The 27658-nt window shown below is 50.3% G+C and overlaps 12 protein-coding genes across 12 annotated transcripts; 2 read left to right on the forward strand and 10 right to left on the reverse strand.

Moving 5' to 3' along the window:
- Window positions 1–2470: 2470 nt before the first annotated feature.
- Window positions 2471–3532, reverse strand: COCCADRAFT_6195 (uncharacterized protein; the record flags this gene model as incomplete). The annotated part of the gene is made up of 1 exon (XM_007715478.1): window positions 2471–3532. The coding sequence occupies one exon, from the start codon at window positions 3530–3532 to the stop codon at window positions 2471–2473; it is 1062 nt and encodes a 353-aa protein (XP_007713668.1).
- Window positions 3533–3980: 448 nt separating this feature from the next.
- Window positions 3981–5383, forward strand: COCCADRAFT_99738 (uncharacterized protein; the record flags this gene model as incomplete). Its single annotated transcript, XM_007715495.1, has 2 exons — window positions 3981–4153; window positions 4204–5383. 2 exons carry the CDS (start codon window positions 3981–3983, stop codon window positions 5381–5383), a joined length of 1353 nt encoding a protein of 450 aa, XP_007713685.1.
- A 193-nt stretch (window positions 5384–5576) lies between these two features.
- COCCADRAFT_99747 (uncharacterized protein) lies at window positions 5577–6498 on the reverse strand (the record flags this gene model as incomplete). The annotated part of the gene is made up of 2 exons (XM_007715496.1): window positions 5577–6308; window positions 6448–6498. The coding sequence occupies 2 exons, from the start codon at window positions 6496–6498 to the stop codon at window positions 5577–5579; spliced, it is 783 nt and encodes a 260-aa protein (XP_007713686.1).
- A 474-nt stretch (window positions 6499–6972) lies between these two features.
- COCCADRAFT_37983 (uncharacterized protein) lies at window positions 6973–7929 on the reverse strand (the record flags this gene model as incomplete). The annotated part of the gene is made up of 1 exon (XM_007715497.1): window positions 6973–7929. The coding sequence occupies one exon, from the start codon at window positions 7927–7929 to the stop codon at window positions 6973–6975; it is 957 nt and encodes a 318-aa protein (XP_007713687.1).
- Window positions 7930–8241: 312 nt separating this feature from the next.
- COCCADRAFT_99764 (uncharacterized protein) lies at window positions 8242–9664 on the reverse strand (the record flags this gene model as incomplete). The annotated part of the gene is made up of 2 exons (XM_007715498.1): window positions 8242–9242; window positions 9295–9664. 2 exons carry the CDS (start codon window positions 9662–9664, stop codon window positions 8242–8244), a joined length of 1371 nt encoding a protein of 456 aa, XP_007713688.1.
- Window positions 9665–9877: 213 nt separating this feature from the next.
- Window positions 9878–11368, forward strand: COCCADRAFT_6200 (uncharacterized protein; the record flags this gene model as incomplete). Its single annotated transcript, XM_007715479.1, has 1 exon — window positions 9878–11368. One exon carries the CDS (start codon window positions 9878–9880, stop codon window positions 11366–11368), a length of 1491 nt encoding a protein of 496 aa, XP_007713669.1.
- A 190-nt stretch (window positions 11369–11558) lies between these two features.
- Window positions 11559–12598, reverse strand: COCCADRAFT_6201 (uncharacterized protein; the record flags this gene model as incomplete). Its single annotated transcript, XM_007715480.1, has 2 exons — window positions 11559–12526; window positions 12580–12598. 2 exons carry the CDS (start codon window positions 12596–12598, stop codon window positions 11559–11561), a joined length of 987 nt encoding a protein of 328 aa, XP_007713670.1.
- Window positions 12599–12938: 340 nt separating this feature from the next.
- Window positions 12939–14220, reverse strand: COCCADRAFT_99744 (uncharacterized protein; the record flags this gene model as incomplete). Its single annotated transcript, XM_007715499.1, has 6 exons — window positions 12939–13104; window positions 13157–13595; window positions 13683–13878; window positions 13940–13989; window positions 14049–14096; window positions 14154–14220. 6 exons carry the CDS (start codon window positions 14218–14220, stop codon window positions 12939–12941), a joined length of 966 nt encoding a protein of 321 aa, XP_007713689.1.
- A 1035-nt stretch (window positions 14221–15255) lies between these two features.
- Window positions 15256–18130, reverse strand: COCCADRAFT_6203 (uncharacterized protein; the record flags this gene model as incomplete). The annotated part of the gene is made up of 5 exons (XM_007715481.1): window positions 15256–16885; window positions 16936–17175; window positions 17226–17917; window positions 17967–18071; window positions 18122–18130. The coding sequence occupies 5 exons, from the start codon at window positions 18128–18130 to the stop codon at window positions 15256–15258; spliced, it is 2676 nt and encodes an 891-aa protein (XP_007713671.1).
- A 306-nt stretch (window positions 18131–18436) lies between these two features.
- On the reverse strand, window positions 18437–19693 carry COCCADRAFT_37988 (uncharacterized protein; the record flags this gene model as incomplete). The annotated part of the gene is made up of 1 exon (XM_007715500.1): window positions 18437–19693. One exon carries the CDS (start codon window positions 19691–19693, stop codon window positions 18437–18439), a length of 1257 nt encoding a protein of 418 aa, XP_007713690.1.
- Window positions 19694–23061: 3368 nt separating this feature from the next.
- COCCADRAFT_99737 (uncharacterized protein) lies at window positions 23062–23346 on the reverse strand (the record flags this gene model as incomplete). The annotated part of the gene is made up of 1 exon (XM_007715501.1): window positions 23062–23346. A coding segment is annotated over one exon (285 nt), but the record flags the coding sequence as incomplete, so codon positions are not given.
- Window positions 23347–25542: 2196 nt separating this feature from the next.
- Window positions 25543–26802, reverse strand: COCCADRAFT_6206 (uncharacterized protein; the record flags this gene model as incomplete). The annotated part of the gene is made up of 1 exon (XM_007715482.1): window positions 25543–26802. One exon carries the CDS (start codon window positions 26800–26802, stop codon window positions 25543–25545), a length of 1260 nt encoding a protein of 419 aa, XP_007713672.1.
- Between the last annotated feature and the right edge of the window lie 856 nt (window positions 26803–27658).

Consider the following 27658-nt stretch of genomic DNA (forward strand, 5'->3'; position numbering starts at 1 on the left):
CAAAGAATGGCGGCGAGCAAAGTGGTAGAGACGGGCCGAAGAAGCAAACCAATAAGTCGAGTGTAATTGTACACGGCGTGACGTGGGCGGTCCGGAGAGAGGGAGAGAATGGGATGTACGTTAGTTAGTTGGTTGGTTAGTACAGAGAGGAACAGCACACACACACATATTGTGAGAGCGACATAGTTGGGGGTGAGCTGGACTGGGTTTCCCTGGCGTAAGCATGGCGGCATCGACGGCAGCACGATGACTTCTCGTCGTCATGGCCGATAAGCCGTCCATCAGGGCATTAGGATGGGCGGACGGAGCAAGCCATGATGATTTTGTCTGACCGCTCCTCGGTTTGGAGCATGGATTCGGGGGATGCACCCACCCCACGCGAGGCTGGTGCTAAAGGGATGGGGGATGGGGTAAGTGGAGCTCCGGCCTCGATTCCCCGGATCCCAACGGCCTGGGATTCGCCCTCGTGCTTTTGCGCTGCCAAACAAGGCGTCGGCATTGTGCGTCCTTTGCGCGGTGGTGAAGCGACAGCCATGGGCATCCTGGCCCGGTTGCCGCAATAGCCAAACGAGGCATAATCAAATCACCCACCCGCGCCCTGGCCTCCCTATCGCATTCTTCGCTGACATCGGCCTTCGAGAAGGCTGCTTGGAACAAAACGCTCGAGCCGGGGGGTGTCTGGGGCGACGAGACAGATTATCCACTCTTCATTCATCCACCCCATCCATGACCTTTACGATCCCTCCGCCCCTGATCGGGCACGGTGACACGTCTCGCGACAAAATGGAGCGACTTGTGCCGGCCGTCTTGTCCCTGTTTAATGCCCCGACCAGGCACAAAGGCGTCATGTCATGCCAGAGGTCTCGACGAATCCATAATGCACAACCTTGGCCGCAATGCTCTGCTGTCTCATCCTGTGTCCGCATCATCCGAACCATCGATCTGCGACCTATCCGGCGATACACAAACTCGTCTTGCTTGCCTGTGCATCTTTCCCACCTCCGTCCCAAACCTTGCTCCTTGCTCTTTTCTTCTTCTTCTCTGTCTTATTTTATTTTTTGCGGCCTGATAGTCTTCTGCCCGCCAAGCCCATCTATTGTGCGCCGGATAGCGTGGTTCCATGGCTGCACGGCGAATGGGATGCGCTCGGGACTTGTGTCGTCGTCTTCCTAAGCCTAGGACTAACGCAACTCCGACATCACCTCATCTCTGCTACTATTACCAAGGGCCACCCATTAGCGCGCTGCCTCTGGCCCTAGTCGCCCTTCCCCGTCTTTGCTTTGCTGCTAACCCCCAATTCTGCAATTCCCCGCACTGCTTACCACTCTCGTCTGGGAGGCAGGTCAACCGTCTTCGCCTTGCCTTGCCTGTCTTTTTAGCCTAGTCGGGATACTACCAGCGACAACAACTCCCGCCATGGATCCATGTGCAACTTCGCTTGCCGGTCCCGCCTAATCCTCGTTTCCTATGCCCACACTGCTGCCACAAACAAGAATTGGCGGCTACGCGCGTATACGACCGTTTTCCGCGCGTCATCTTGCTCCTCCGTTGCCCGTCCTGTCCTGTCCTGTCCTGTCGCCATGCCTGTCTGCGTGAGGCCTTCTACATACCTGTCTCGCGCTCTTCCCTGTCCAACTGCACCTTGCCGGCGACAACTGCCCATTGCCTGACCGACACTTGATCAGACTTGACCGCAACTTTGCTCATAGCCCGCCTAACTAACAGTAAGGTTGGACAGAAAAAATTCATTCCGCGACGAGCGCCAGTGACTACTTGTCCTATCACCACCGCGCCTTCCCACCCAGCAATTGAGGCAACCACTCACACGCTTCCGTCCCTTCCCACTCTGAAACATAGCACCACGTCCCTCCCTCACATCCCTTCCCGACTCGGAAACGGCAGCTGCACTACCCGCACCGCTACCATCTTCTACCACCCTTTTTGACAACACCACTCGCTTCCCTCGCACCACTCTCACCCGAGCAATGATGCTGCCATACCCCCGATTGCAATAGGCAATAGCGCTGCTGACTAGCCGCCAGGCTACCATGTTTGCACTTGCGCGAATTTCGACTCACAAAGACTGATATCTGCATCTTGCTTGGCTCAACAAGTCGGTAGCACTATCCGAGCCTATACATGTCCTAACAACTCACCGTTGAGCCGATAATAGCCCAAGCGGGGGGGATGCGGAAAATGCCACCGTGTATGAATCCTGGTTAGGATGGGGGTGTGAAACGGACAAGGATAGTCTACAAAAAAAGGTTGAGAGTGTGGGGTAAAGAAAAAAGGGCCTTGGCTTGTTGATCGAGATCAGTACCAAAGTATATGCTCGACGTACGTGGACAGCTGCAACAGGTTTCCATTACGTGTATCGAAGGAGAGAGATGGACAGGGAAAAAAAGAGATAGAGGCCATCTTGCAGTGTACACCTGTACATGGTCATGATACCATGGTCCCATCAAGTTCCTCATTCGTCCTTCATACCCCAGTACCCCACTCGTTGTGCCTTTGGCACCGTCATCTTGAAATGCAAATCGTCTTCGTCCTCGCCGCTGGCAAGTGCGCTGTCGCCCTCGTCACGCTCAATATCGTACTCCTCTTCATCGCTGCCATGGCGGTACTTTGGCTTGTACAGATTGCGGTCAAACTCGTCGTCGTCGCTCATTTCATCTTCCGGGTAGTCATTAGCGTAGTAGTCTTCTGCATTCTCGTCTTCGTCATCCGTATCAAACTCTCGGTCGCTGCCCTCTTCGTTGTCCCACCAGTCTGCGTCCTCTTCGCCAATCACCAACAGTCCCACACTCCCGGTTGGCGCTGGTGCATCCGGCAGAACGGGCTCGCGCACATAGTGGTCGTAGACGTATTCGCTATCTACGTCCATGGCGTCCACGTCTGTAGCTTCGTTGTCGTGTGATGATAGCGCTGCGGCCTTTTCTGGATGACGCTCAGCAAACCGCTTCGCAGGGGCCTTGGGTTTGTATTTCGATGGTGATGTCGAGGGCAGGGGGATCTTGAGATTATCTATCTTCTCCACCTCTTTTGAAAGTGCCTCAAGTTTACGCACATCCTTTTCAGACGGCTCCGACACTTGCACCTGTCTCTGTATGCTTGACTTTGATGAATTCCGCAGTGCACTCCCCGCCCCAGGCCTCTTCCGCGGTCGTGATGGTAGGTCGAGTGCAGGCTCCGATGCCGGTGATTGTACTTGACCCCCAACCAAGTTACTCTCATCTCTGGAAGACTTTTGTTCCTCGACGAAATGTCTCTTTGCCCCGATTCTCGATACAGGGTCAAGGCGAAAACGCCTCTGGGCGGTTGGCGTCGGTGGGGCCGTGGCTACGTGAGCATCGTCGCCTGGCTTTGTGAGTCGCCGGAAGAAAAATTGAACTTCTGGCTCCGAGTTGAAGCCAGAGTCAAGGTTCTGGCTTTTCTGGCGCTTGACTTCGTGATCGATGCGCAGCGAGTCCACGGGCGCTTCAGTTCGTTTGCGCTTGACCGAGATGGTCTGCGGAGGCATATGCGACGACATGGCGGTTGTGCGTGTGTGAAGAGCAGTTGCCTTGGCGGGGATACGACCGAGTTTTGGCGTACTGTCTGTATAGAATCTTTTGGAGTTGAGCCAGCGCAGCGAATCGGAGGGGTAGGGCGGGGGTGGAGGTGACATCAAACCCTAGTAGCCATCCCACGCAGAGCAGAGCCCCACGCTAGCGTCGCGTCCGTGCTGCCCATCACCGCATCACCTGCTGTCGTTCCTTGACGTGCTCCTCACGCGCCGCCATCATGAGTCCATTCAGTGCTTGTATTGTTGCCTGATTATGTCTGCTCTTCTCACATCTACCTCGTGAACGTGTGCATATCCTTTCAAAACCCTCCGTACTTGTAGACTCGTTATCAAGACCTCCCTAACTCCGTATCTCAGCAGCTCCGCCCCCAGACGCTCGACAACACCGCGAGCGCGATACATATAGCAACACACCATGGAGCGCTTACGCCAGATGTTTAGGCGCGAAGAACCGGAGGCTTCGTATGAACCGCTACAAGGTGGCTCTGAGCGGCCTGATGGCGAGCATATCGATGCGGAGGAGCAGGCCTTCTCATGGACCGACTATGCCGTCTTCACTCTGCTGGGAGTCGCCATGCTATGGGCCTGGTAAGTCACTACACACTCCCACCACATGTACACGACTAACTCGCGCCTAGGAACATGTTTCTAGCAGCAGCACCGTACTTCCAGCGCCGCTTCGAGTCCAACGACAGCCTCCTCCGCAACTTCCAGTCCGGCATCCTCTCCGTCTCCACCGTAGGCAACCTAGGCTCCATGATTGTCCTGACCAAGCTACAAGCCCGTGCCAACTACCCCCGCCGTATCATCGCCTCGCTCACCCTCAACGCCATCGTCTTCACACTACTTGCTATATCTACCAAACTGTTCCTAGACGTATCCGTCGGCGTCTACTTTGCCTTCCTGATGGTCATGGTCATGATTGCCAGTCTGGCCACAGGTCTATGCCAAAACGGCGTTTTCGCCTACGTATCTGGGTTTGGACGGGAAGAATATACCCAGGGTATAATGTCCGGCCAAGGTGTCGCCGGTGTCCTCCCAGCCATCACCCAGATCATCTCCGTGCTCTCCGTCCCAAAGAAGCACCATGTTGACGGTGCGCCTCAAGAGTCCAGCACCTCTGCTTTTGTGTACTTCCTGACTGCCACCGCCGTCTCCGTCGCAACTCTCTTCGCCTTCTTCTACCTGCTCTCCAGAGACAGCTCCAAGCAGCGCCTGCTGCGCACATCCTACAACGAAGGCCCCGAATACGACGACACAGATCGTACCGAGCGCAAGAGCGTGCCCTTGACAAGGCTCCTCAGAAAGCTCTTCTGGCTCGCCGGCGCCATCTTCACTACCTTTGCAGTAACTATGTTCTTCCCCGTCTTCACACCCCAAGTCCTCAGTGTACGCGATCCAGCCACCGCACCTCGCCTCTTCCAACCCTCAGCTTTTATCCCCCTAGGCTTCTTCTTCTGGAACATTGGTGATCTCATCGGTCGTGTCGGACCGGCCTTGCCTGCTCTCCGTCTTACACATCGCCCACAGTTGCTATTCTTCCTGTCCGTTGCAAGAATCCTCTTCATCCCCTTGTATCTTCTCTGCAACATCGGCGGCAGAGGTGCGGCTATCCCCTCTGACTTCTTCTATCTGTTCATCGTGCAGCTGTTGTTTGGTATGACAAACGGTTTCCTGGGAAGTAACTGTATGATGGGCTTTGCTGAGTGGGTTGAACCCGATGAACTTGAGGCTGCAGGGGGTTTCATGTCGCTGAGTCTTGTGGGCGGATTGACGGCAGGAAGTTTTCTTAGTTTCTTTGCTGCGCAGTCTTCATGATTTAGAATGGACGGTGACGTTGTACATGCATTTCTTAGACAATCAAAGTTTTGTTCTTCAGACCAACATTCTTTGCCAACGTGAATCCCGACAATGCAAACGAGATATGATACCTAGACACGATTCCATTGCCGCGTCCTTTCTATTCAATCATTTCTTATTTTGGTGATAATACACACATATTTTTCTGTTCTTACAAAGCCCCAAGTTCCTTCAACTTGCTAATCATACCATCCACATCCTCCACTTTGATACCACCCTTTCTCGGCTCAGGCTCCGTAACTTTAACCGTCTTCAACCTAACCTCAGTATCCAGTCCATAATCACTTAGGCTCTTCTTCTCGAGCGGCTTCTTCTTCGCCTTCATGATGTTTGGTAAACTAGCATAGCGCGGCTCGTTGAGTCGTAGATCCGTTGTAATAACCATTGGCAGCTTGGCCTTGATCGTCTGCACACCGCCATCGACCTCCTGCACCACCTCGACGGATTGGTCCTTGATAGTGACTTTGGACGCTTGTGTGGCTTGCGGCCAGTTGAGCAGGCCCGCGAGCATTTGTCCTGTTTGGCCCGCGTCGTCGTCGATGGCTTGCTTGCCGAGGATGACAAGGTTGCTTTTTTGCTCCTCGACGACTTTGCGGAGGAGCTTTGCGACGCCGAGGGGCTCGAGGGCGTCTTTTTCTTCCACCACAACGTGGATGCCGCGGTCCGCGCCCATGGCCATGGCTGTGCGGAGGATGTCTTGCGATTTTGCGACGCCCGCGGAGAAGGCAACGATGTCTTCGACGGCGGGGGCGTTGGCGTGGTGCGCCTTCTTTTCGCGCATGCGGACCGCTTCCTCGATGGAGAGTTCGTCAAAGGGATTCATCGAGTGCTTGACATTTGCGGTTTCGACGGCGGTTTGCGTACGGTTTACCCGGGGTTTGACCTGTTGTTCCATATAAGTATTTGTTGCTTTCTTCTTCATATTGCCATGACACTGCGTCTGTAGAGTTCATCTCTTGTGCCGTTGCAACACATGCGAGGCTCGGGACTGGGCGCATTCTTCGGTGCTAAACTAAACATACCGCATAGTCAATGACCCGCTTGACGGGCACTAATATCCTCAAGCCAGACATTTTGTGATGTTTGGCGACTCTTCTACACTGCGGAAAACGCCAATTGTTGTAGGAAGAGTGCTGGTAATGATGTAGAAGAGCAAGGGTGGGGTGGATAGCATCGGGGTTGGCCCTGGGGTTCGCGGTGCTTAGCCGAGGCTTTTTCCGATGTCTGCGGGCGGCCTTGGCATGGTCGTGATATCATCTAGAGGGATAGTGTTTGGAAGTATAATTGTATTATGAACTAGAAGTCTTGTCTTGTGAGCTCCTGAGAATGATGCTTTTTTTTGTTTTCTCTTAATTTGAAATAGTCGTTGGATGAGAACTCTAGTTTTCTAAGAAATTTACAGTGAAGCGCCATGCCCTCAGAGGCGGAAAAGCACCATTGGGACGTCAAGTGAACTGATTTCACAGTATTCAAAAGCATGCTAGGGACCTGTTCCCACACATCACTTCTAACTCTTTAGAAGCTTTTTTCCCTTCCATTTTGAGCCATCAGCCCACTACGCCATTTGCAAACTGCTCACAGCTCGCACAGAATCCAAACGTCTGACTCGCGTTGTACTCCCAACACTGCTGTGTATACTCTGGTGAGCTAGTCCCACAACCATCACTCAAAAGAACGCAATCATACCCATGGCTAAAAGCATCTGTCAAAGTTCCGCCTACACACTGATCCGTGTTGACCCCAGTAAAAAACAGTGTCCTGATACCCTCTTGATCGAGAAACTCTTTCAGTGGAGTTGTGGCCCCCCATAAGCCGCTCATCCTATTCTTGTGAATCCAAACGTCGGGCCTACTATCAAGCTCCATACCCTCAAGGTACATGGCCTCAAGAGGCGGGTAGATTTCAGTGTTCCAAGTATTGCGCATGAGTAGACGGCCGCCAGAAACGCAGTATCCCTCTGAAACTGTAAGTGTCCCGCAGTCTGCGCCTATGCCACAGTACATTGACTTCCCCTCGTCTCCGTGGCGATTTACACTCACACTGCCTTCATGATACCCAAACGCATCATCTGCACTAAAGTCTGAATCCGCGGGAATAGCAAAAAATCCAAAAGCACGTTTGACTGCCGGCGGCATCTCTTTGAGTTCTTCTTCTGTAAGGCCCCAGTTCACCCAAACTACCCGGATGCCAGCCTTTCTTGCAGCTGGTATGGCATGTCTGGCAAGTTGTTCACAAGCAGCATGTCCAGCACTCTGTTGGTTGCGGCCAAAAGCTGAGGAGAGAAAGAAGTTTTGCATGTCAATTATGATAAGGGCGGATTTAGCGGGGTCAACCTTGATGGGCTGAGTTGATGTTTGGATTGTATAAGTAGGTCCGGAGATCGGCAAAGAGTGAGTAGATGGATGTGTAAGATCGAATCCCGACTGCGAAGTGTGAGACCAAAAGCTTGTGGATGATCCTATCAGGGCCCTGCGGTTGAGTTTGGTTGCAGTGTCGGAAGCCATAGCTGTGTCAAAAGTCGAAATTGTGGGATGTAGGGCACAAGTAGTTTTCGTCAAATATATATGCCTACAGGTTTGGGATGATTGTAAGTAGGAAGATAAAGCTGAACAAGAGCCTCTTGTATACTCAAATACCATGGCTGCTATCAGAGAGCCAGATAAGGAAGGCCAGTATCTCACTTGCAAAAGCGGGGTAAGCTTGTATAACCCCAGAGATAGAGATAGTGCATTGTCGATGATATTACTAAGAATTGTCTTCTTTATTAGACAAAGTGCAGTGACTAGAAATCAACTGGCCTTCAAGCCAGCCTGCTTCTATCTGACCCCAGCAAGCCGTTTCCTTGCAAGTTGAACGAGTCGTGGCCACTCTTCCTTTTGATTGGCTGCACTCGGGACTTCGAGTATTTGTCGCAGGTATTCCTTTGCTTGTTCGTGATCACCGTTTGAGTCGTGATAATCTGCAAGCTGCAGCATAGAAGGCTTATGGCCGGCATTAGATGCAGCCTCAAGCCATTCCCGCGCTAATGCTGCAGCGCTGCCAGGCTTCCATCCTAGCAGCCAATTGAGCGCTTTTCGTATGCCACCATCTTTGAGAATTGACAATTCAGTCTTTGCAACCTCCTGGTAAAAGTCGATGAGGTTAATCATGGCTTGTTGATGCCCCGATGCTGCTGCTTTACTAGTGTATCGCAGCCATTTCTCACTTGCTCTAGGCTCGAAAGCCGCAAGTTCATAATATGAGAGCGGATCATCGCCTTTTAGAGCACCCAGCTCAAATGGGGTCTTTGCTTCAGCTTGCACTTTTGGATCTTTTTCGGATTTCAGTAATAACCCAAGTGCATTCCAGGGTGCGATTAGTGGCAGCTGCATGGGATGTCTTGCTCCAGGTTCATATTTGAGACTAGAAGGATTGATGGCCTGCAGATAAACTTCCTTTGCTTTGAGTCTTTGGCCCTCCTGCTCAAGAAAAAGCCCCTTCAGAGTCAACACTTCTGGCCATAGAGCCGTGGTCTTTTCTAGTGTTTGTTGATCAAAGCTCTCTAATGTCTGGCGGTATCTTGGAACTTCATGACGTGGGAAAAGGCGTGCTAGCTCTTGCACAGATTCATCACCTGCGCTGCTTAGATAGACAGCAGTCAGGATATGTACAATTGCTAAAGGGTCACCAGCCTGTGCACACCCTTGGAGAAGCAGTCCAGAGATGGTTTTGTGTTGACTTGGGGGAATTTGAGCTCTCTTAACAGGGTCGCTGATGTCAGGTATTTTGAAAGTTATGATCCCAAGGGAGGAAACATCGTCAAGTGCAACATTGTACTCTATTGAGATTAGCATTCCAAATTCATACTGGATGGCAGATTCGACACTCACTCTTTACTAATCTCAGAATGTTGGTACCATGATCCATTTTATTCTTATGTGTAACAAAGTCCTGGTACAGACTCTGCGCTATGCGAGGTTCCATCTTGAGAGTGCCCTGTTGTTTAGCGAGTGTATAGAAGCCTAACCGGCTGCGCTCGTCGACATCAGCCCGGGCTTTTGGGGCATCGAATCTTGACTTGGTAGCATATTTCCGGATCTGAATCGGAGTGCTAGCTTTTTGTCGATGTGGAGATGGTATTAGTCTTGGAGCGCCCTTGTACTGAGCTGTTCTGGTGAATTGACGAAATTGGCAAATGAGACAGTTCCCAATTTTTTCAACAGTTCTTGTTGAACCCCCTCCAATCCGAGAGAGGGACATGGTTGGCTCATCAATGACTTTCGTGACAGGCGTGGGGTGGAAGTCGGACATGGTGACGGTTGTTCATTCTCGGAGGTCCGCAATGGCCGCGAAATCTTGGCGCGCCAGAATCTTTTTTGGTGTCGCGAAGAAAGTTGCGCCCCAACCCAGACACCCTAAATCCAAGCTGCGCTTTCGTCAAGACACAGCCAAGTCTACAGTATCGCGGTCGCAATGGTCACAACACGAGGAGGAACAGAGACGCCAGGCGCACCGACGCCTACGCCTCGCAGTTCGACAAGAAAGCAGGTTGGAAAGAGAGAACTAGAGTCGCTGGAGACACCAACACAGACAAAGAGGCAAAGAAAGGCACCCAAGGCCACAGCAAAGAAAGGAAGTGCAGCGGAGCCAAAAGGGCAGGAAGAATCTGCAGATGAGCCTTCACAAGAATCTTCAAACGATACCTCAGACACGATTGCTGCCAATGCGCAAGAACCAGAAGCGCCCGAGACACCCAAGCAGAGCGGTTTGCCAGCTCGCCGAAAATCAAGCCCGCAAGTAGTCGTTGGTGCCGATGCTTCAGATCAATCATCCAACACCGTGGAAAAGGAAGATGAAGTGCCATCGACCGTGCAAAACCCTGCATTTTACACACCAATACAGGCCCCCGGGTCCGTTTATGCCACGCCAGCTACACGCAAGCGGCCAGAGGGCTCGCCTACGCCCAAAGCTAAGATCCTGAACGATCAGACACCATCGGCGACAGTGAAGAAGGGAAGAGGCCGTCCCAAAAAGACACCACAAAAGGAGCTTGTCGAAGCAATCGACGAGGTACCATCTTCTACCTACGAGAGCGAAATGGCACCTATACCCTCGCAAGACACTGCACCTCCCTCAGCACAGCCTGAGAAGGCACACATGCGTTTCGGCAGCGAAGAGCCTGCATCGACACCAGCCTCGCCAGTCATGAACAAGCAAGGCAACAAGCGTTATGAAGCCGCTGAGCCTGTAGTCGAAGTATCCCAAGCCGACGACGATAACGACGCCAGTGACTCAGACGATGAAGCCCCCGAAGTCGTCACCACCGCAGCCGCAAGTTCCAAAGCCCTCGCCGCCCGCGCTGAAGCCGACCGCGCTCAAAAAGCCCAACAAGCCAAAGAAGACGCCAAACGCAAAGCCCGCGAAGAATTCCTCGCCGCCCAACAAGCCGCCAAGCGCGAGCGCGAGGAAAAGAAGGCAAAGAAACTCGCCAAACAGGCCGCCAAAGAAGCAAAAGCAGCAGCTACAGACGCTCCCTCCGCCGACCAAGAATCAGACTCCGAACACCCCACGCAAATCGACACCTCAAACGGCCTCCTCCCTGACTCCCTCCTCGCCACAATCGACGACCAGCGCCCGCCCACACCCCCACCCGAGCGCCGCGGCAAAACCGAAGAGGAAAAGCGAAAAGAGAAGCTGAACCAGCATATCAAGTTCCTCGAGCGCACCGACAAGCCGGCCAAGGATGTCAAGAAGGGAAAACTCAACGTCGCTGTGTTGGCGCAGCAGAATAAAGTTATGCCGCCAAAGGTGAATCGGGATTCGAAGAACGTGAGGGAGCATTGGCTCAAGGGGAGGCAGGTGGAGAAGAGGATGGTAGGTAAGAAGGGTGGGGTTGTGAGGGTGGGTAGGATGGAGAGGAGACCGCATGGGAATCGGGGGTTCTTGAAGGATGGAGATGAGTAGGGGGTGTCTTGGTCCAGGTATTATGATGTTTGTATGCGTGTAGGGCATACATTCTCAAAAAAAAAGAAGGAGAGAAATGAATGTGTCAATTGGGATATCCATTTTTTCTTGTTTCAAACGTATTTACCAGCATACGTCTTCAATCTATGATGCTCATTGCAATCCAAAATGCATTCATGTAAGCCTTCGTTCATCGGCGTCCTGGCCTCTTGGGCTTGGCAAATCCTTTACTCTCCTCCTTCTTCTCCTCCTTGAACTCGTCCATGATAATCTGTTCGGTAATCTCATCTGGATTCGTGACCTCAAGCTTCTTCAGCACTTTGAGGCCACCATCGTTTTGTGCAAGCGACACCACGTTACCGCGGCTCGCAGCATATATCATGCGCTCCCTAATCTTCGCGCTGCTTGGGCACGTCGAGATGAAGACAATGGATGCATCTGGGTCGGTGTGGCGGTAAAACACGTATCGTGGCTCTTTCGTGTCGATAGCCCCAGAGATGGATGATGGCGTAGCCGACGATGAAGATACCAGCTTCAATGTCTCAGACGCACCATCCATTCTCAGCTGGACGACGTTGTCTCCGCCTCCCTGGCCCAACCTCTTCAACGCCTCTGCGACGTCGTTGTCAGCACGGATTGCCAACTTGCCGCCTTGAGCAAGACTCTGGCCCCGCGTGCCCCTGCTCTCCAGCGCCTCAGCGGCCTTGATGTCCTGCAGCGACTGCTCTTCGGCCGTCAATGGGTTCTCAGACTCTGTGTGAGCTACATGCTTCTCCCAACCTTCGGTTGTCAACTCCGACGCCTCGGTTGTGAAGATACTCTCTGCAAAGTGTTCACCGCCTAGTTCGCGCACAAGGGTCAACCTTGTGGATGCGAAGAGCATCTTTTGGCGTACGGGCGCCGCATTGGGAACATATGTCACTGCCACCAGGCTCTTATCTGAGCTACTCAGGCTGTCGGCACGGCGGAGGAGAATGTACAACGCCGCATTGTCTTTGACATGGGGTTGAAGATTCGAGAGATCGTCGACAAAGGTCGAGGCACTCGAGGATATTGTGCCGCTGGGGACAATGGTTTCCTTCTGGATTGTTGCTAGGATACCGCGTTGGCTGGTCGATGTTATGAGGCTGCCTAGGGCAGATTTGAGCTCTTGGGAAGCTGTTGCACATTGTTAGGGGGTTTCTCAGCATTGGGAATTCAGGTAATAATACCGGAGATGCCGGACTGCATCTTGTATGAGACTTTATCGTGAACACACTCTGTAGACGAAGTTGGTGTTCAGATGAGCGTGGTGGGGTACAGGTTGTTGGATTGACAACTCTGCTTGTTTACGCTGACGTAGCATTGTGATGCATGGGTACGTGGGGCAAGTGGGGTGAAGGGCGGATGCACTTGGCAGTCCCTGCTTTTGCCATACCTTCCTGTTCCTAGAGATGGCCCGATACAAGCATGAATCGTGCAGGTAAAAAGAAACTCATTTCCAAATACAATCAATTGTTTTACATTCGCTATTCAGAATAGTATCAGAACTCATAAACTACCTCCGACACTTACCCCACCTAGTCGTAGCCTACTCTTCGTATTGGCCACCCGGTAGCATCTCTCGTCCACGCTCCAAAACACCCTTCAGATATTCGTATACGGTAAACGTAACAGCCTGACCAGGGGCCACTCGCATAACGCGTGGTGTGATACCCTTGTAGAAACTTCGGACTCCTTCTTGCTTCCACATATCACTGCCAGCCTGATTAGTTCGTGTGCATAGTATACAGTGGTTCAACATCTTACCCGGCAATGTTTGTAATTCGTTGTAGGGCACTTTGACCTGGCTCAGCAGGCGTTTTCTGCAGCCTCGTCTTGATGGTATCAATGGGTGCGTTTGTAAAAGGTCCCACAGCACCGCTTATCAGTCCAATCATACTTGTCTGGTAACTGGGAATGTCGGTGCTGCTATGGTAATTCTGCAATTGCGCCCTCAGCTCAGAGTATGCTGTGAAGTTTGCCGCTTGATTGGTTCCCTGGCGCAGAGCAGTGAGCGAGACACCACGCCATAGTGCTCCAGCGCCTTCTTCCTTGATAACAGTATACATCGCATGAGCGGCGTTTCGGTACTTCGGCACATCGAGTGGGTCTGCCATGGAGTGGTGCTGCGCTTGTAGACGAATCTTTACCACTTCCATAGGAGTGACGACAAGAACGGCTTCTGTGATTCCGGCGGCGAGACCAGCTGTGTATAGTTAGTATTGGTCGTGGCTGACACCTTTCGAGCGAAGCCGTGACAGGGCAATCGAGGCTAGAAATGTACGAAACTCACCCATGAATGTAGATTTTGACGCGACATTGCCTTCTTTGTCCGCTAGCATTTGCTTGTACCATTCGTAACTTGTGAATCGTATTGCCATCTTCGGGACGATTCCAGTGAGCACCGCGCCCAAACCCTTGTATAGACCCAATGCTGTTTCTCTCTTCACAATCTCGGCACCAGTAGTAATAAAGCCGCGCTTCTTCGCCTATAGTGCTACATCAGCAATTGCCCCGTCGCATATTGTGCAGATATGAAGTGGAACGTACTCCTGGCGCGCGAGCTCGTCTTGACAACTGCATTCGAACTTTGATCGTATCTAAGATGATGTTAAATTTATTGCGAGTCAATTCACTTCGTGGTGACTGTAAAACTTACCCAGAGGATGGCACACGAGCGCCTCCATCATACCAGCACCACCACCAGCTACACAAAACGTTCAGCCTTTGCCATTGGAGGGCATACACTGACCACGTAGCTTACCGATCAGATTGGTGGCCGCTGACGCAGGCTTCTTGCCATTAGGCCCTTGTACCGACTTCGCAGACATTTTGTATAGTCTTGATGTCCAGTCCCTGTGAAAGGAAAGTGCCAGTTGCGCAAAGCTAAATCCAACAACTATCCAAGCCTTTTGATAATAGCAAAGCGAACCAAGTTGCACTCAGTTCCAATTCGAGAAAAACCGCAGTGTATCTGATGAGCCTCGGCCTGAAACCTTATACTCAAGTCAAATGAGGAAAAAATATAAGAAGCCAACAGCTACGAGACGGGTATCAAGAAGCACCAAGCAGAAGATGAGGAACCAAAAAAAACAGGAGAAGAACTGTGAGTCAAGAAAGAAAGAGCAAGGACATTCCGTCAGTAATATTCTCTTACCAGGGCTGATCAGAAGCTACCCGCGGGTAGCAGAGGTCAGACAGCTTCCATTCGCTCCCACCAGCCTCGGCCCTTGCGTGAGCCCAGGCCGAATGTCTGAGTTTAGACTGGCACGCGTCTGTGTTTGGTATGACCTAGCCTGGCAACTAACGGGAACACTTGGCATACCCCGGATTTTGCCTTGGTGGACGAGCGGAAGTTACGATATGCTGATGTCGTTCGGCCGGGGATCGGCACATGGAACTATGCAGTAACCGAGCTTCATGTCTCCAAAGCCCCTGTAATAATTAATTGCCCATTGTCGCTTTTGTGGAGTGGCAGCATTGGCAGAATATGAGCGAAGAAAAAAGGCCTCTTCTGGTTCTTGGTTGGTTCATGGTTGGTGCGCTTTCACGAGCTCGCACATATGGCAGTTTGATGGTGGATGAGGGGCGGAATGATCGACATGTGAAAGTGTGGGAGAATGACGTTTGAGGGGCACCCGGCAACATTTCCGATGCAGCCCTGTGTTTTCCGTAAGGCGGGTTGGTGATGCACGTGCGCGAGAATACCTCGGAACAACACAGCACGTGCGGGTCCCTGCCGTTCTTGCATTCGTGTAGGCATGATCGTGGACCGCCATGTGGATGGAAAGGCCAAGACACAGACATGAAAATGGGTATATTCGTGCTACTAAACCGAAAACACCCCCGCAACAAGCACTACACCCTCAAAGAAACTTGACCTCATTAAACAAGCTAGCCCTGACTTGCATCAATGCCACGAGCTCCAGCACGAAGTTTTGCAGAATCACCACGTTCGTAATGATATGCATTAGACTCGCCTCTCGAATGTCATCCTCCTCCCTCTCTTCAGCGCTATCTGTTGCGTCTTCGGAAGGCTCTTTTGGTGGCGGCTGGAATTTGGATAGCATGACTTCAACTTCTCTTGATCCAGCTGCGCGCCGGAAGCGAATACGTCTCTTGCCAAATTGGTTCATCCTGATTTGTGCTATACTGGCGTCGACATCAGACATGAGCGACGGCTGTAGAATGCTGACATTCTGCACTGATAGAGGGGACGCCGCTCGAGCAGGCGAGCCAACGAGAGTTTGCCCGCCATATCTTGAGGGGACAGGAGATCCTCCAGGTGTGTTTCTTGACGCTGCAAGTGCTTCTTTTCTTCCTCGAGGAGACTGAGCTCGTGAAGGCGTCTTTGGTGGGTCCAGAACATGTTTTGGTATCTGTGGCGTCCAAGACCCTGCTGGTGTTTCGGAAGGAGCTCTAACTGCTTTTGACTGAGGTGTAGACATTTTAGACTCCTCTTCTATGTCTTGGTGGATGCGGAAAGTGTCTTTACGGCTAGCAACCTGCTCATCCCAGTCCTTGATGTCGCTCCGGAGAGCATTGACTTGAGCCTGAAGCTGCTGCAAGCACGCCAGCAGCTGGGGTGTGGCTGCTGGGTTCCAATTTGGAAGCCTTTCAGCCATGTACATGGCCCGCAAATTTTCATTCGAGAATGACTCTATTTCGGAGCTATTGTTCTCGAAGTGGTAGTCGGCAGGGTCAACAGACAGCCAGCCTTCAAGACGTAGCTGAGAACATGTTCCGAGCGTAATAATTGCCTCGGTAAGTGCCAGATTAGTCTCGACATCGTTTGTGAGGAATGTTAGCAGCAGGTCAATCAGGGTTTGGAAGAGTGGGTCTTCTGGGAGCAGGTGATGCGGGTCAACATCCCTAGCCGAGGCTTCAGCTGAGTCAAAGTAGCCTTGATTCTTCCCAGACATGGATGGTATGCCAATCGTCTTCAGCGAACAAGGATGAGATTCCAGTAAGCTCAACACATCCTTCAAATAGCTGTCATAGGCCTCGTCGACACCTTCAAGACCGGCAAGGTCCACAGCAACGTTGAGGTACATCTCAAGCTCCTTGTTCAGCGACCCGACTGTCCTATGATGCTCTTTGTGGTGAATGGCCATGACCTTTACAAGAGACCCAAGTGCATAGCTGTGGTTTTTGCTCAGAATCACTGTTGTCAGCTTCAACGCTGCGGTGACAGTCTGTGGATTTCGGGAAGCAGTGCTACCTAGCACAAGATCGACAAGGTTGAACAGCGATGGGTTGAGTTTGTCGTCATCTTTGTCTGTTGCACTCAGCAGCATGAGCGACTGGCGTCGTTTGACAGCGGCGGGTGAACGTGGCGCTGTAGAAGTCGTATAGTCCAGTAATGCTAGCAAATACTGAAGCATCATGTGCACAAGCTCGGGATGGTCCAGGCCGTCCAGTATATGGCGGAGGTATGTAAGCACTGCAACAGAGGAACCACCATCAGCATCGGACGATTCTAGCAGCGAAGGGTACCTATTTGAGATTAGCAGAATGCGTGCAAGGGGGGCATAGTGAATACGAACAAGAGCTGCTGAAGAAACAAGGCTTGGAAGTGGTCAATCAGTGTGACTCTAACATCGGCGGATCTGCAGTGCTCCAATACATCTTGCCAAAATGCAAGGTAAGACAGGAACGTAAGGAGATGACCCTGAAAGTCGACACTGAAGAAATTCTCTGCTTGTGGATTCGATTTCATCTCGGGATAATCGGAAAGAGACAGTATAAGAGGCAGATCTTGTGGGGGGTGTAGGATGGACAGTTTCCTACGCTACATTAGCTTTTTGTAGAAGTATAGAGTGAACGTGTATCCTACCTGCTCATCTGGCTGTACAGTGCTCCTAGTCCAGTTGCCATGAGTGTAGGGAGATCACTGTTCACTATCCACTGCTCCAGATCTATAGACCTGGACGCAGACTCGAATATGTACAGTAGGCCAGTGCGCGCAAAATCTCCGATACGGCCTTCATGGTGGACGTGGTCAATGAGCTGATAGCACAGCGGAAAATCTTCTTTTTGTGTGACACCCGCGAAATCGGCTTTCTGGTTGAGCAGCCGCCTTTGGCTGTCTGCAGATGTGGTGGTGAACCAGACATGCAGGATCTCTGGTTGTAACCTGATTTTGGCCGCAATGCCGAACAGCAACTCGACAATGTCAGCCTCAATGTCTTCGCCAATGCCTATACTGCCAGATCCGATTGTCCGGTCGATGAAGTTCATGAGGGAAGCGGCGAAGACATCATTCTCGAGAAAGTCCTCTTCCTCGCTATCGATGAGGGCATTGTAGAATGCGACGGCGTCCCTAACGGTGCCTTCGTCGTGCGCGGTGGCCGCTATCTTGGAGACGGCCGTGTATATCTGCTGGGCGGCTGCGAACTGCAGGCACATGTGGGGTGCGGGTGATCGGGACTCATCGCTGAGGATCGCGGTGAGGGCCTGGAAGCCACGGCGGATGTTGCCCAGCGCTTCGCGGTCGCTTGAGAGGTTGGTTGCCTTTTGCCATGCTTGCTGCTGTCTGTCAGGTCTTGGGCATCATGGGATCGACGCACTCGCATACCAGAACTTGGTTGTATCGCTGCCGGAAGCGTGCCAGCCGCTGCTGCGGGTTGTTTGGCGCGATCTGCTTCTTCTTCTGGGACGAGCCGCCAAGTAGCCTCACCCACTGTGTCCAGTCAGCTTCCACTTCACCCTTTTGTTGTCGACCATACGCACGAAGTCCATTTGATCCGTTACTCACCCCGCATTGGGGCCGCGTACGTGGGGTGCAAGGATAGGCGGGAGTCGTGTAGACGCGGAGCGCGCCGTGATGTGGTGGTGCGAGCTCGAAACCAATCGTCCTGCATTATTCTCCGCGGGGCAGCCACTCCCAACCTCGTCAATCACCCAGCACCTTCACCCAGCATGCCACTGTCTCGGAAAAATATCAATGCATTGAGTTGTAAGGCATTACTAATTACAAACACGCAAAAGGGATATGGAACTAGAACCCCAGAACGCTCATCAACGCCTCCATATCTTCTGCAACAATCAGATGGCAGCCTCTTCAGCAGTCCACTTGACCTCCTTCTTGACACCATCTCCATTTGCTGTAGAAAACCCACTCATACCCACCATGTAATCTCTACCCTTGAGCAACCAGACTACAAAATTTGGCAGCCTCCATCCCATAATGGCGCCAACACCACCGCCGCTTCCAATCGGGACTACCATGGTCTCCCTCGTGTCGGGCTTAAGTTCCCGGTCCTTTCCTTTGGGCTTCTCATCAGGGCGTGCGGGGTCAAAAGACAGCAAGTCGCGCTTGAGGTTGGTGGCAAGAACAGGTAGACCATTCAAGATATCGAAGTAGGTGTTGTGTGAGTAGGAACCGATATCGCCAAGGGCATACACACGGGGACCCGCTGCATCGACGCGAAGAGTGGAGCTGGTGATGAGGTAGCCCTTATCATCCAGGAGCTCTTTTGGAAGCCATGAAGAGTTTGGCTGGATACCATAGGCAGGCACATAGAGATCTGCATCTAGCTTGTCCCCGTTCTGGAGCGCCACTACAGTCCGACCATCTTCTTTGGATGTGGACTCGGTCACACGCTTGTTGTAGATGACCTTTACACCGAGATCATTGAGCTTGCGCTCTGCTGTTTCGGAAATTGCAGGGCGTAGAGTAGGGAGGAGCCTCGCATCAGACGTGACCAAGGTAACCTCGACTTTTGGAACGACTTTGCTAAACCATCTCGGCTTGCCATTGCGATGCTCAGCGACTTCACCAGCAAATTCCACGGCTGTCGCTCCGCCTCCAGCAATGACAATCTTCTTCGCTGATGCCACCTTCTCATTGGTCGAAGCGATCGAGTCGAGAGTATCTTGAGCATCTCCACTCATGGAAAAGGCGGTAAAGTAGGTGTTGCTGCCTGTAGCAACAATCAAAGCGTGATACGGCAAAGTTTGCTCCTCTTTTCCATTTTTGCTGCGATATGAGACCTTCTGTGCTGATGTGTCAAGACCAGTTGCGGTAGCTTCGACAAAGCTAAAGTCTTCATTGGAGTACTGCTTGAAAGCATCGTGCAGATTGAACAAGACTTTCTCGGTCGACATGCGGTCAGTTGAGGCTGCGACGCGAGGCGAAGCATTTCTATAGTACCAAGTCGATGATGGCGCGATAATATAGACGTGGTACTTGGCATCATTCTTAGCTTTGAGAGCAGGTAGTATGTGCTTGAGGATGTAGTGGGCTGCTTGAAGACCGGCGCCTGAAGCGCCGAGCACGATGATGTTGCGTTGTTCAGTCATGATTGAATGTTGAAGAATTAACAAACTGGTGGGTATCTTGGGAAGGAAATGCTAAAATGCAGGATGTCGCATGAGATGTAACAAGGTGAAACCATAGCTATACATATACATTTCTACTTGACAACGGACCGAAACTCTGATGCACTTCTACACCTTTATTACAGTCTTCAACCCGGGGGCCGAAAAATGGACGAAGATGTTGTGGTCGCGTCGGATGCAGTGAAGTGGAAAATGAGGTTTGTAATGTCACCGGCAGCCGAACACACCGACATCCGGCTCTTCCGCATGTTCGTAAGCAACACCCTCGGGCCACCAGAAGCCTTCATTGGCTGTGACTGTCAGCTACAGCATCACGTGATGCTTGCTAGAGTAAGCAACCTTTATCACGTCCCAATACACATGTTGCTGGTGTTATTGATTACAATGGATGTGATATCCATTATTTGTCCGGCGCATTGCGTTTATACAGATTTCTTATCATAGATCTCTTCAAGGTTAGGTATTCAGTACTAGCTTCAGCAATGTCGTCCTAGCCTTGTGCGCTCATACGCATAAATAGGTCAAACGGAACGCCATCTGTTGGAGTTTGGTAGGTCACTATTTTCAACACCATCCTCCCTTCCTACATCCTTGGTCGCAATAAGTATATTGAAACACCTATCCATATTATTGCCTTCACGGTAATCCCTTTCTTCCAGCACCTTGCCTTCATACCCATCGTTCGTATGCTGGTACCCAGATTCACTCTATGTGATTACAGCTGTCGACCTTCTCAATGTGTGTAGCATATCTTGCACACCCCTTCAGGCCTATAGCGTCATTGCAAGCATGCAAAAACGTCCCGTTTCGGCACTCATGAGCATAGGTTCAAGATTTGGTCGGTAATGCGATTGACTATGTAACTGCTTGTTGTACACCGGCCTAGCACCTCCTACCAGAAAGTTTGATATGAAGTCAAGAGAACATTCTGTTGTGCTTCCCTACCGAGCTGCTCAACCAGATCTTTTGCCGCTATCTGTCCGTTTTCTTCGGCGAACTCACACGCTCTACGGACTTGTTTCCCGCCATCTGACACAATATCCACGCCGTGATGGAAGAGCCAAAGTATTATGTCTATCCTTCCATGTCCTGCTGCAATTTCGAATGCGGTCGCACCCATGTATCTGCTACCCGGGTGGTTGATTTCGGCACCGCGTTTGTGAAGAATTTCTGCAATGTGGACGGAGCCAATCTTGGCGGCAAATTGAAGGGCGGTCGCCCCTTCCCAGATGCAGGGTGGTGCATTGACATCGACGCCTCGATCCAGAAGGTATTGAACAATTTCTAAGTGACCTAGCTCAATGGCCAGTTGTAGCGATGTGCGCTTCATGCCAACCGTTGCGCTGAACCCTAAGTCCGCCCCAGCGTTGTGTAGGAGTTCCACCATAGCGAGATTCCCAGTCGATATCGCTTTCAATACAGCATTCAGTTGGTCCTGGCCTGAAAAGCTACCATCAACTTCGACTGTACTATTGGGATTGCCGCCAGATTCTAGTAGGATTTCCACAATCTCGATAATACCTGTAGCAATTCCCTCTCCAAATAGCGAAGGATGGCCACGAACAATAGCATACTCACCCTGGGGTATTGTGTATGTCATTTTGTTGACATCAGCATGAGTTGCGAGCATTCTGACCATTTTTTGGTCCCTTCTCCCGATCGCTTCTCGCAGGGCTGGAATGGCGAAGCTTCCATTATGGTCAGGGTAACGCTGGTTAAACAACTCAAGAATAGCTTCAGTCAGTTTATGAGACCTTTGTGTAGCAGCTAAGAGGGCAGAAGGATCATTTACATCCGCACCATGAGCGAGCAGTTTGTAAACGAATGCCTCGTGGCCGCGTTTGATGGATTCTGCCAGAGATGAGGCATTCGTCTGATTACGAAACGCGTTACAATCTACCCCATTATCGAGTAGTAGCTGAAATGTCACGTGATCATCCTTCTCGATAGCTTCCGTAAAAGGTGAAAATTGTTTCCCCATACATCGTCTGGATAATCGACTCTGCCTTGAATTCAATCCCAATGAACGTATATTCAGACAGCCAAGATATATCCCGTTTGTATTGAAGTTTGTTGCACAAAAATTCAATAATTTGAGAACATGCGGATTACCCCAACGCACGGCAAGTATTCCAAGACCAGAACTGGCATCGATACAGGTGGCTGTATCAAGGAACAATTCAACAAGCTGTATATTGCGCATCAAAACTGCAACCGCAATACTTGAAGAATCTGGCGGAATGCCAGCCGCCATTAGAAGTTCAACAATGTCTTTGCGGCCTCCCAAAACGGCAGGAGTTATCATATCGAGAGTGCCAGGCAACCTGACTTCCCGAGTGCTTCCAGAAATTCCAAGCAAGGAGGGTTTCAGGGTGGCTACGAGGCTTCCTTTGTTGATGGCGATTAATTCTTGGACCATATCTTTATTTCCCGTTTCAACAGCAGCAAATATAGCTAGTTTGAGATGTGCCTTGTTTGTAATTGTGTTGAGAGAGCCCAAACTCTTCAGTAGGTCTATCATGTCTTGGTTACCCCATCTGATAGCTTCGGCAAATGGTGTGGTACTGTACGTCACAAGCGAACATCCCTCTAGTAGATACGGATCTACATCTGAAGGGAGGTTTTTCACAAAACATTCTTCATCATGTTCACAAGAGGATATTTTGTCAATCCTCACTCCCATCTGCACGTACTTCGTGACCAGTAGTGGTTGGTTTCCACGAATAGCCTTGCACAAACATTCGGAGTCTGGAGTAAGTCCTATCTGTTCCAGAAGGAATTTGATTAAACTCAAGTTACCTTTGTACGAAGCGTCTCGGAGGAGAGGAGTCATCGAAGAAATTTTGACAGAATCTTTGTTTTGAGGAATTGAATCGTTCTGTAGGATGGACTGGATGATAGGTACGATCTTTTTCTGTTGAGCGATTTCGCTGATATGACGCCATATTTTGCTGACATCCCCACCAAAGAAGAGTTGGCCTTTGGGGTTGACCGGAATCTTATTATGGTGGATCAAAACATCTACAATCTGCTCGGTTCTCCAAAACATCTCTCTGCTCAAATCTGGTACGGTTACGATAGCATGGTGATCTAGGAGTTGTTGCAGGATGTTGCACACAACTGGTGGGAATGTAGACCCATTGTCTCGGTACCTCAGGCCAAGTAGACACGCAATGGGCCTACCATCCTCAATTGGATTATTCAAAGTTCGGTTTGAATCAGCACCTGCACGTAACAGAACTTTCACGACCTCTAGACGACGAAACTTGCATGCTAATCCAAGAGGTGTGAATGTCCTGCCATCAAATCTGCAAGTAACTCGATTGATATCAAGCCCTCTTCTCAAGATAACCTCTACGAGAGTTGGTATATTTGATTTGATAGCGATAGTGAGGATACTTTGCTGAAGTGCACCTGCGTATGGATGAGGTAGTGCCTCCAGCATACCCTCCATGTGGGCAACAGGAAACTGTCTGACTTGCTCGAAGATAGTGTCTAGCACCGCATAGTCGGAGCCAGCGAAGTTGTTCATGAGCAGATACAGTATCTGCTTCAGTATGACCAGATCCACAGAAGCCTTTTGAAGTTGGTTTGGTTCGCTTGGGAGTAAATGTCTCATCTGATTAATCGAAGCGAAGATCTTGGGTTGATTGTCTTTCAACAAAGCCCGGAATTCGTGGAATAGTGGGATGTTGAGGGTACTGAATAAAGACATGGTGCTCATAGGTATGAAAAATGCATTCCGGAGCCTTGATATTCCAGGGGACGAGTATCCAACAACATCATCGCATTGATTGAATGGACTTGGTTGGGAGTACGATACCAACGATCCGGTCTCCCAGATTTTGGCATTTTGGGATAAATCATCGATTGGAATAGGAGTTGGAAGATTGGCCAGGAGCGTGTTACCGGGAATTTGGTGATCATTTAGCTGGAAAGCACCAAGAACAGGTGCCGAATTCCAGGATGACTCAAGATCATACAGCTCTACTGGAGGCCATGTGGTTGATATGTTGTTCAAATGGGTGCCTTGGACTTCCATGCTGAGGATCTTTTCTTCAATTTCCTCATCGTCCGACCGGACTTCAATGCTGGTCGGCAACACTTGCTTTGTACAGCACTCTTCATTTTCATCACAAGTCTTATATCGGGCCGTCTCTTTCTTCACTTTGTCGCTAGGAAGTCTCGTCCCGTAGGCGTATACGTGACTAACGCGCTCATCCTCATCCCGGTTCTTGATGATGTGTCCAATGGTATGCCATGTTTCACGAGTCAACTTCTTCTTGAAGCCCCATCGCATAAACTGGATTTCGTATTGTGGTTTACTCGAATAATTTAGTTTAACTAAAAGACTTCACATGAGGGTTGTATAATCCTACCTTGCAGAGAACCCCCTCTTTTTCATAATATCAATAACGCCGCCTTGTCCCATCAAATTTTTATCTTCGAATAGATATAGCCTTTGAATCGTCTCCTTGTGGTATTCCCATTCTGTTCGAGATATTCGAGGATGGTTTGTCTTCGGCATGGCTAGCTTGTAATCTACTAGGCTGCAGAAAAAAATAGGGTTGCAATGTCTTCTCTAGACCTAAGGCTGGATCGAATCCTTCTTTTAATACTGATTCTGCGAAGAGGATCTGAAACCAGGAATATGAAATACGGAGTATGGAATCCGTAAAACCAGATTCTGGAAAATGAGCTTTAGAAAGGGGAGCGCCCGATTAACAATCCAGAATCTGGAAATCAAGTGATTGGCTGAGCATTCTCGAGTCCTTTGGGGGCTGAAGGCTGAGCTTGACCGGTTTACTCCGCCTCGTTCTTTGATTCGGCCAATTACTATCATGTGCATCAGCCACAATATGAAGACATGCAACATAATGCATTTGATCAACACACAGACCATCCAAAACATTGCAATGCAGACCAGAATCTGGAATTGAGCAGATTGTGGTGACAACCTCGCTCAGCCTCGAATGTCACGTTGGTCCCAAGTCACCGCTATAATCATTCTGCTACACATGCTAGCACAGCATGAGTGAAAGGGATAATAGGGTCGACATTTAATGCAATTGAGACTGTTCGCATAGGCGTGCTATAGAACTAATACCCAAGAGGTAACAGGCGACTAGCGATTGATTTTTCGGAACATCGGACTTTCGGAATCTGCCCTTGACTCCCCCCATAGCACTAAATACCAGAATCTGGTTTCTCGAAACACAACATAAGACCAAACAACAGAATCTGGATATACTCTGCCCCCAAAACATTCGTGCGATGCCTTCATCAGCCCCATGAAATTTTTTAGAAACATCCAGATTCTGGATTAGAGTTGTGTATCTAAAGCGTGCTCATCCTCGCCATTATGCATCATCAACAAAGATACTCGCTCACTCCAGGTCGCTCAAACCCATTTCATCCTCTCTTCAAGCAAAATTCACCAGCATGGCCAACTGGTCCCTTGAAGCACGCATAGCCCTCGTCACTCTGCTCGTACAACTCACGATACCCATATTCGTTCTTATTATCAGGATAGCATGGAGAAGATGGATTTCAAAGCACCATAGTACGGTCTCATCTTCCTAGTATTCCGGGTATTGAACTAAGCATGCGCAGATAGCACGCAAGCTCTACTTCCAACATACCATGAACATCTACCAACAGCATTTCTTCCGCCGCCATACCGTAACAGTCTCAGTAGGACGTGGACCTTTTATACATATGTACAAACGCATCAATATCTGTAACAATACAAATAAGGAAGGCTATTAGAGGTTGTAATTATCACCAAAGACATGTATCTCTTATCAAAACTATTTCTTCCCCACAAAACGGTCCTTATCCACCAACACACCCCTTGCCATCTCCAGCTGCTCATCCGTTTGGACAACCAGCGTCTTATACCTCGCACCACTTGCACTTATATCCGTGACCACATCTTCCACCTGAGCCTCATTCTTCTTTTCGTCAATCGCGAAACCCAAACACTTGACGCCTTGCACGACCGCTTGCCTCAATTTCCCGCCCTTCTCGCCGATGCCTCCCGCAAAAACAAGCGCATCGACCTCGCCGTCCAGCTTCGTAAAGTAGGGACCAACGTAGTTGAGAATGCGATCGACAAAGATGTTGAAAGCGAGCTTGTCCTCGTACCGATCCGAAGAGCTGATTTTGCCGAAATCAGTGGTTCCGGTTAGACTCTTCCATCCGCTTTGCTTGTTCAATATTTCCTCGGCTTGAGTGATGTGCATCTTCTCGCTGGAACTGTGCGATGGCTTTCCCGCGCTGTGCGTGTAGTGGAACATCAATGATGGGTCAATAGAGCCCGAACGCGTGGCACCCGGCAGGCCAGCGAGGGGGGTCAGACCCATAGTAGTGTCTAGCGATTTTCCGTTTTTGATGCAACAAGCAGATGCGCCTGAACCGAGATGTAGTGCGATGATGTTGACCTGGTCGACTGGCTTCTTGAGATGCTCGGCTACAGCATTGACGATGAATGAATAGCTAATGCCATGAAACCCGTACTTTCGAAGCTTATTCTTTTGCGCCACTTCCTGGTCAATGGGGTATGTGCATATGTAATCGGGAAGCGTGTTGTGGAATGAGGAGTCAAAGTACGCAATATTCTTAGCATGCGGCAAAGCCTCCGCTACTGCTCGGACAATGGTGAGTGCGGGAGCGTTGTGAAGTGGTGCCAGATCAGAGAGCTCCTCAATGTGATGATACGTCTCCTTGTCAATGACCTGGCTTCTGGGATAGTCACCACCATGCACAACGCGATGACATGTGAATCGAATATCGTCTGTATGGTTTAGCTCCTTGAGGCCCTTGTCATTCGTCAGGTGCTCGAGGACATATCGGAACCCATCTTCCTGCGATTTGACGTTCTCCAGCTCTTTCCCCTTGATCTTCTCATCACCGCGCTCGTATTTTAGCTTTGCAGGCGGTGCGGTCAGCCCTTCTACAGTCGCCTCGGCCAGCTGTACTGGTACTGAAGAGCCATTTTCAGGCGTCTTGTATACGGATATCTTGACACTAGACGACCCCGCGTTGATTGAGAGTATTATTTCCGGCATGTTGTTCTCGGTATCGAGGAAGGATTTAGTGATCTCAATATGACGTCAGTCAAAAGAAGTACCCAGCCTTGCAGGGTATTTCTGTTTCGGAAAAGGAAAGAAGTTGTTTCTGTATGTGGGATTTTCACGAAGAAAGAATCTTTCCCGAAACTGAGTTTGCAATGCGGTGTTGTAATAAGCGTATGTCAGGCATGCAACGTGCAAGATCGAATCATCGGAAGTCGCGGAGCTCTAGACCAACAATTTCTTTCGGTATCAAACCGTGCACAGTCGCATCGTCATATGTACGCTAGTTTTCGATGCGTCTCCACTGGCTGGATCATCCCAATGCCGTATAGGGCGAGGCGCATTACGGCAGCGTGGTGAGCTGACACTTGTAAAAGTACATACAAATATGACGTCATTGTCGACATTCACCTGGATTAGCCAATGATTGAAAGCGACTGAACTACAAAAAATGACTCCATAGACGAATAGTACTTTCCAGTCACTGGTAGTTTCATGGAAAGAAAGAACCACACATTCTCATCATCACAAAAACGTGCATGACAGTATTAACAAAGCCGCTGATAGCTTGACTACTTTAACAGATACAATATGCTACACATGAGAAATTATGAAGAACAAGAACTCCCACTTCCCAGAACATACTTCTAAGAAGTTACGCATCATTAAACACATGAACTTTAATAATGCTTAACGTGAGCGGCAAGCGAAGCGGCCGGGTAAGCGAAGCGGCCACCTTTGCCAAGACTATACCTTCTTTCACCTTAAGCAACAATGTCTCAACAAAACAATATAGAATCGCTCTCTCGTGAGGATAGGGTTATCCTAGCTATTCAAGCAATGAAATCCG

The sequence above is a fragment of the Bipolaris zeicola genome, assembly GCF_000523435.1.
Source record: "Bipolaris zeicola 26-R-13 unplaced genomic scaffold scaffold_107, whole genome shotgun sequence".
NCBI classification, from domain to species: domain Eukaryota; kingdom Fungi; phylum Ascomycota; class Dothideomycetes; order Pleosporales; family Pleosporaceae; genus Bipolaris; species Bipolaris zeicola.